At 39.7% G+C, this 8,326-nt stretch overlaps 1 protein-coding gene across 1 annotated transcript; it reads left to right on the top strand.

The window, feature by feature from the left end:
* Positions 1–2,947: 2,947 nt before the first annotated feature.
* On the top strand, positions 2,948–7,996 carry LOC4346409 (polyadenylate-binding protein 2). Its single transcript, XM_015756412.3, has 9 exons — positions 2,948–3,366; positions 4,308–4,426; positions 4,505–5,161; positions 5,240–5,317; positions 5,398–5,487; positions 5,802–5,939; positions 6,870–7,040; positions 7,162–7,368; positions 7,460–7,996. The coding sequence occupies exons 1-9, from the start codon at positions 3,087–3,089 to the stop codon at positions 7,706–7,708; spliced, it is 1,989 nt and encodes a 662-aa protein (XP_015611898.1). The 5' UTR covers positions 2,948–3,086; the 3' UTR covers positions 7,709–7,996.
* Positions 7,997–8,326: the final 330 nt, after the last annotated feature.

Here is an 8,326-nt window from a genome sequence, read left to right as displayed (position 1 = left end):
AAAAGAAAAGAAAGGTTGTAAGATCTTCTAAGTATATTTTTGGGGTTTATGTTAGTTTGATAGTTTCTAAAACTGATAAGTCATCCTCTTGACTTTTGTAACAATTCAATTTACTCCTAAACTATAATACTAGACATTTGACACCCATCCATGTTCATGCTACGTCGAGATCCTTGATCATCTACTCGACTGTTTGACGCCACCGTCATCTTTCCGAACATGTGCCATCGTGGCTTAGGGCTCATGGTGCTTCTAGACTCGTAGTCGGTAAGATTAGATTCTTAGTGAGCAATGAACTCATTTACGAAGGGACCCTACCTCCAATGGTAAGATACCGAAAATAAATTTGATAAAAAGATGGGTGCAGTAGTTGATGCCTATCGCAAAAGTAGGGAAGGGGAGGGTTAGTCATTTAAAATCAGACGTTACCCTTTTTATGATAATTTGTTTATAGTGGTGAAAAAATAATTCTTGAACCAGGGTGAAAATCATTGACTAAGTTATTAGGTTTGTCACATAGTGATGGTGTGATATGACACCTCATACTAATAAAATATGTTTTAATAGTACTGGTTGTAAATGACTTGTATGTTTAATATGTGTTTCATACTTTTAATAGTAACAACCATGGTAATTGTGTAGTTTTTTACTCTTTTGATTTATTTTGCTGAAGTTCCACTAGGAAACAATGAAGTTGGACGAGATTATAAGTTTGTCAGCATGTGAAGCAAAGACCACCCTTTTATAAAATAAAAGGTTGTAAAATCTTCCAAGTATTTTTTTGAGGGTTTACATTAGTTTCTAAAACTGACATGCAATCCCAGTCACTCTTAACCACTATAACACAGTTTAACTCCACATACACGGTACATCCAAATACATTCATAACAGTACATTTATAATTGTCTGGTAATCATGTGCAATTTACCCCAATCCCTTGACTTTTGTGATAATCCAATTTATCCCCTAAACAATAATACCATACATTTGGCATCCAACCATGTCCATGCTACGGCAAGATCCTTTGTCATCCACTCGACAGCTTGATGCCACCATCCTCTTCCGAAACCGTGCCATCATAGCATAGTGCTTATGCTGGTTCTAGATTTGTAGTCAATAAGACTATAATCGTAATCATAGTTACCAAGGAGCTAATTTACGGAGGAACCCTATTTCCAAGAGTAAGATGTTGAAGATGAAGTCGATCGAATAGGCAGGTGCAATAGTTGATGTCTATTGCAATTCTCAAAAGTGGATGGAGGGAGAGTTGTTTAAAATTGGATGTTACCCTTTTCATAATAATTTGTTTATAGTGGTGGAAAAATAATTATATAACCAAGGTGAAAAACATTACGGCTAAGCTAGCTAATGGATTTGTCATGTAGCGATGATGTGATATGGCACTTCATACTAATAAAACATGTTTTAATAGTATCTAGCTATGCTTATAATTTAGTATGTTTGTCATACTTTTGTTGTTTTCATATTTATTTTAATTTCAACTGGGCCATACAAGTGATATTGTTCAATCCAAATCAATAATCTTTTATGACGATATCAACGAAGTAACATAAGACAATGCATTTAAGAGCTCCTTGTAAGGCTCGAACAACAAATGGTAACAAATCAAATTGAAAATTTTCAATATAACAATATTGGTAAAGACAATCCATTAAGATTGCGAATAACCAACAACATATTATAAGTTTATGTGGCATTTTTAGTCGGACTAACTCTAACATATTTTTATCTAGTTTCACGCTAATAGTGTTGCCTAAACATGATAGCTCGATAGAAAGAAAATATAATAAATTTGCTCGTACATTGGTCCGTTTTAGTCTACCCACTCTATTTGTGGTTAAGTGACATGATTAAAATGTTACACAAATTTATATAAGTAGGTATAATTCAACTAGTTAGGTTCCTTGTGGTAGAACCGATCCACTTAGGTTCAAGTTCTAGATAGACTTGACACGAGTGTTTATATTTTTGGCTAATTATTCTTTCATTAAGTGGTAGACGACTTACTATGTGAGGCTGTATTCGGGAGCGCCACAGAAAACTATATATATGCATTAACACATGATTAATTAAATATTAGCTAATTCCTTTTTTAAAAAATAGATTAATATGATTTTTTGAAACAACTTTCGTATAGAAAATTAATAAAAATGTATCGTTTAGTTGTTTGAAAAACGTGCACACGGATAACGAGTGTAAGCGCGCGGTGAATCCATACGCTTGCGCTGTGTTTCTTACAAAGAAAAATAACTAGAAAAAATGCCCGTGCGTTGTAACAGGTGAAGTCTATTTTAATCTTATTATTGTTATATGGTTTAGTTAAGATAAAATTCACCGTGGGAGTTCGCTTGGATATATATATTTTTAGAAAATCATGAGCTACAGTTAGGAGTCCGATTGTCTCAAGTTAGCATGCGAGTTTTTTAAAAAAAGATTCTTATATGTTTCCTTCCGTATTACCAAAAGTAAACGATCTTAAAAATCGACTCAAATACCACGGATATGTATTTCCAAAAGCAAACGAACTTAAAAACCGACCCATACACGGATGACATATCAAAATACCGGCAAAAACATCTTTAATTTTTATAATAGTAGAGATAGAGATATGACACAAAATTTAATTTGGAAACCTTTTTTAAGTAGTACTATTAGTGGTTGTTTTTGCTCTACCGTTTTGGGTTGGAATTTGGAATAAGGAATACCTCTAGGTGATAGGTCCGAGTCCGGACGGAACCAGCTGGAATCCATCCACCGAAGTGGAAGCGCCGACCACGTCACGGATCCTTCGACTACGCGGACACGTGCACGGCCCATGTGTCCCGATAGGAGTCGTCGGATGGAGGGCGGAGGCGGACGGAGGGTGAGGATCCGATAAGGGTTTTGGGGGCGGGGGTACAAATACCGGGGCTCCCCGGGCCTCGCTGCCTCCCTCCCTCGTTGCCGCGCCGCAGTTGCAGTTGCAGTTGGGAGGCAAATCTCTCTCCCAACCCTTATCAAACCCTAAACCGAAAAAATTTACCCCCCAAAAAAATCCGCAAAAACAAAAAAAACCCAAATCGGAGATGGCGGCGGCGGCGGCGCAGGCGCAAGCGCAGCAGGCGGCGAGCTCCGCGTCCGAGGGCGGGTCCCCGGCCTCCTCCGCCGCGGCCGCTGCGGCGGCGGCCGCCTCCTTCCCGGCGACCTCGCTCTACGTCGGGGATCTCGACGTCAGCGTGCAGGACGCGCAGCTCTTCGACGTCTTCGCGCAGGTCGGCGGCGTCGTCTCCGTGCGCGTCTGCAGGGACGTCAACACGCGGAGGTCGCTCGGCTACGCCTACGTCAACTACAGCAGCCCCGCCGATGGTACCTCCCCGATCCGCCTCGCCCTGCTCGATTGCTGTTCTTTTCCCACGAATCTAGCATCTAGGTTTAGGTGGATTGCTTTTTTTTCCTTTTCCCAAGACGATTAGGGTTTGGTACTCTTTTTTTTTCTTTTCACACGTTTAGGGTTTGGTCTCGTCGGATTTTAGGGTTTGGTCTCGTCGGATTAGGTTTGCTACCGTCGGATTAGAATGCCATTAGAATTGATGTCGCTGCGGCAGTGTTAAAGCATGCATATTTCTTTTAAAAAAGATAGGAAGGCTGCCCTTCTTTTTTCTGACGTGGTTAGGGTCCTGATCCTCAGCGAGCTATTCCATTGCAGAAATAACTATGGTTTAGCACAAATCATTGCCTTCCCCCAATATAAATACATTTCAGTGGTTCTTATTTTCATATTTGTAATTCTACATCATGTTCGGTAATGTCCATTAATCTGTTATGTTGGAAGATAATGCAAATCATTTAAGATGGTACATAAACACCCCTATTGAGCATCACATTTCTGTCTAGATGGCAGGCACGATAAATTTTGATATGAATCCTCCTTAAATTGAGTAAAGTTATTATTTTTATAACGTTTGTATTGGAGATTTTGGGCTTTTGCTTATTTTGGTGTAATATCTCCTGTTCTAGTAAATGCTCTCATCTGCAGAGATGCACGTGAATCTGTTATGTCACCTAAAATTTTAAAACATTTGAGATGCCATGACTAATATGCAATAATTTCTAAGTTGTGCTGCCTTTGGGAAACTTGCACATTTTAAAATTCTTTGCCTAACAACATATATTTATTTACTACTGGCTATGATAGTTGTCTATTTCCTTTTCTTACAGAATATCCACATGCATCTACAATGGTTTTATTTGTTGCTTGACTTTTGTATTAGTCCTTTCATACTAAATACGTTATATCTATCTTGCAGCTGCACGAGCGTTGGAAATGCTCAACTTCACTCCTATCAATGGAAAACCTATCAGGATCATGTATTCTAACCGTGACCCCAGCTTGCGCAAGAGTGGCACAGCAAATATTTTTATCAAGGTATCTGTGCCCACTCTTGAAAGCTATTTTTTCATCTTTTTTTTTTGTAGTTTGACATCCTGACTTCTCTTTTTTCAGAACCTTGATAAGTCGATAGACAACAAAGCTTTGTATGATACTTTCTGTGTGTTTGGAAACATTCTTTCATGTAAAGTTGCAACAGATGCTTCTGGAGAATCGAAGGGCTATGGCTTTGTTCAGTATGAGCGGGATGAGGCAGCTCAAGCTGCTATTGATAAACTCAATGGCATGCTTATGAATGACAAAAAGGTGTATGTTGGGCCTTTCATTCGTAAGCAGGAGAGGGATAATTCTCCAGGCCAGGTCAAGTTCAATAATGTCTATGTAAAGAACCTGTCTGAGAATACTACTGAAGATGACTTGAAGGAAATCTTTGGAAAATTTGGAACCATCACTAGCGCTGTTGTAATGCGTGAGGGAGATGGAAGATCCAAGTGTTTTGGATTTGTTAACTTTGAAAGTCCAGATGATGCTGCTCAGGCTGTCCAAGAGCTGAATGGCAAGAAGTTTGATGATAAGGAATGGTATGTTGGAAGGGCACAAAAGAAATCGGAAAGAGAGATGGAATTGAAAGAGAAATTTGAGAAGAACCTTCAAGAAGCAGCAGATAAGTATCAAAACACTAACCTGTACCTGAAGAACTTGGATGATAGTGTTGATGATGATAAGTTGAGGGAGCTTTTTGCTGAGTATGGCACTATTACTTCCTGCAAGGTTTGTTTACTTGTCTGCCTATGCATGTGTTTCAATGCTTATCAATTTCTGGTGCTAATAATAGAAACTGTGCCATAGGTGATGCGGGATTCAAATGGTGTCAGCAGAGGTTCTGGATTTGTTGCGTTTAAATCTGCTGAAGATGCTTCCCGAGCTGTAAGCTGGATGTGTATGCATGATATTTAGGTTGCTATGTTTCACAGATAATAATGTCTTGCTTTAATGTCTCCCTACAGCTTGCCGAAATGAACAGCAAGATGGTTGGCAGCAAACCGCTCTACGTTGCGCTTGCACAGCGCAAGGAAGACAGGAAAGCAAGGCTGCAGGTAAGAAATGATCGATGACCTTGTTCTTTGTTTTTATGAGGACCATGAGGTTCCTCAATTGGCCAGTTTTGAGAGTAGCATTGTGTGTACTTTTTGCACGTCACAATGTGAGTGCGGGTGTTATTTATGCATAGAAGAGTGCGGTAGCTAATATTCTGTGATGTCTCGCATTTTGAATAGAATTCTGGCATACCAATAAACAAGCTGTCATTAGATTGAATTTTCTTGGCTCACATAACTTGCATGTTTTTCATTATAATGCTTATTATTACTTTCTGTAGTATGATGTTGGTGGCTATTCCTTACTTTTGCAGGCACAATTTTCACAACTGAGGCCTGTCCCACTTGCTCCTTCAGTTGGTCCTCGCATGCCCATGTTTCCACCTGGTGTTCCTGGAGTTGGACAGCAACTGTTCTATGGTCAGCCCCCTCCAGCGTTTATCAACACACAGGTAAATAAGGCTTAATTTTCTTATTGATGTGTTCTTTTGACATCTTCTCTTTCCATAATAATCCCCCTTTTTTTTGGTGTTGTGTGTTAGTGTGCACAATTTCTTTCTTTCATAAGTTTTAGTGGTATCTTCTTACTGCTTTCGCTTGTGACCATTTGCTTTGACTATTTGGCGGTTGCATAGTAATAAGTTCTTGCTGACAAATGCAAGATCATGATGTAACGTTTAATGCCACTGTTTAATTTCCAGTCCTATTTATAAAGATTATTCCTGTAAGAATATAGCAAACAATCATGTCCTAAAGGCTTTTATGATAATTATGAGGTGATCGAATGCTAGTGTTGTTTCCTTTGTGCATTTAGATTAAGTGGTTAAATGATATTGATTGAACTTAGACATATGTCTTACTGTTTTCTGATTATGTCTCATATATTGGTCTTAAGAAAATACTACATCCAACCTGAAAGTATAAAGCTTGCTTATATGTAGTAAGTGGCAAATAATTTTATCTAGCAAATTGATGTCTTCTTATTCTGTGTTGCATTTATGAATGTTATACTGGCGCTGTATTTTTAACTTTGCAACATTGATCATTTTCCTCATTTGGTTTTGCAACACAAGATGGTCATTAACACTACACTTCTTTTGGTTGATAAGACATGCAACACTAAGTTGTGAGCATTCAGTTGTTTAATCATGCATCTAGAGCTCTATGTTGCTTGCTATTCCTGTTTGCCGAGGAGACACAAAACTGTAGTAATATATAACCCGTCCAAAATTTGACACTGTTAGATGGTCAAGTGCAATTTACATTTGTTTCATAGGAATAGTCCAATAGTTTTTTTTTGTCTTGTTATGATGGACTGGGTGGATACTTAAGATTGTTTATATGATTTGCTGGCTTGACAATTTTACCTTTTTTTATTATAGCCTGGTTTCGGCTTCCAGCAGCCTCTTATGCCTGGGATGAGGCCAGGTGCAGGTCCAATGCCGAACTTTATCATGCCTATGGTTCAGCAAGGACAACAGCCGCAGCGTCCGGCTGGTAGGCGTGCTGGTGCTGGTGGAATGCAGCAACCCATGCCAATGGGTCAGCAACAGGTATGACATATTTGTGCGTGTATGCTGAACATATAATAATTTTCCGTAAGCATTCCTGTAGTGTTAATTTGACAATTCCCTTGTGTATCGAGTGCCTGCTGAAATATAGTTAATGCTGCAGATGATGGCTAGGGGCGGCCGTGGCTATCGGTATCCTACAGGACGTGGCATGCCTGATCCTGCAATGCATGGTGTTGGGGGTGGTGTGATGCCATCTCCATATGAGATGGGAGGCATGCCCATGAGAGATGCTGCTGCGTCACAGCCTGTACCTATTGGAGCATTGGCTACTGCACTGGCCAACGCAGCCCCTGATCAGCAAAGAATGGTTTGGGACCTCATGCCTTTCTCTGTTTCTTATGCATAGCGTGAACGTGTTCGTCTTGAAGCGTGACCCATTTGTTCATTGATTGTTGCAGATGCTTGGTGAGAACTTGTATCCTCTTGTTGATCAGCTGGAGCATGAGCAGGCTGCGAAGGTGACTGGCATGCTGCTGGAGATGGACCAGACTGAGGTGCTGCACCTGCTCGAGTCTCCAGAGGCTCTCAAGGCCAAGGTTGCTGAAGCCATGGAGGTCCTTCGCACGGCCCAGCAGATCCAGACGAACGCGACGCCTGAACAGCAGCTTGCTTCTCTGTCGCTGAATGACGGCGTCGTTTCCTCCTAAGCATAACGACGACAGCAATTTTTGATCCATATCTCAGTTATCTTATCTATCTAGAATTGAAAACGACTTGGTTACTTGGTTTATTGGAGTTTTAGTTTTATTGGTAGTTGAACTAGGCATTTAGGCAATGCGCGTGGATTGGGTATTTTGTTTGCTCGGATCTTTTATTTTGCTTTATAAGTTATCATATGGATTGCTACTTTATGTCTTCTGGTAGCATCTTTTATTTTGTGGGTGATGCATGATTTAGCAGTCTTGATCTGCACCAAATGAAGCAAACTTTGGCTACTTTGTTGGCTTCACCGGTGTGAGCATACTGCGTCTTCAGTCTTCACTTGCTTTAGAAATTTCCATTCGGTCCTTGCGGTGAATATATACGATCATCACAATTACACATTTTCTTGGCTGGTACTCCCTCCGTCCTAAAATATAATAACAACCCTCCTAAAATATAATAACTTTTAGCCCTAGAATTTGTCCCAAAATATAATAACTTATCTACCAATATTTTCTCCTTAACTAATTACAATTCTCTATCATTCATCTTTTTTCATCTATCTTAACTGCTCATCCAACTATAACCCTTCACCATTTATCGGAGGGAGTAGATAATTATAA

The sequence above is a fragment of the Oryza sativa genome, chromosome 9 (assembly GCF_034140825.1).
Source record: "Oryza sativa Japonica Group chromosome 9, ASM3414082v1".
In the NCBI taxonomy this organism is placed as follows: Eukaryota; Viridiplantae; Streptophyta; class Magnoliopsida; order Poales; family Poaceae; genus Oryza; species Oryza sativa.
This window is presented reverse-complemented; position numbering and strand designations above follow the sequence as displayed.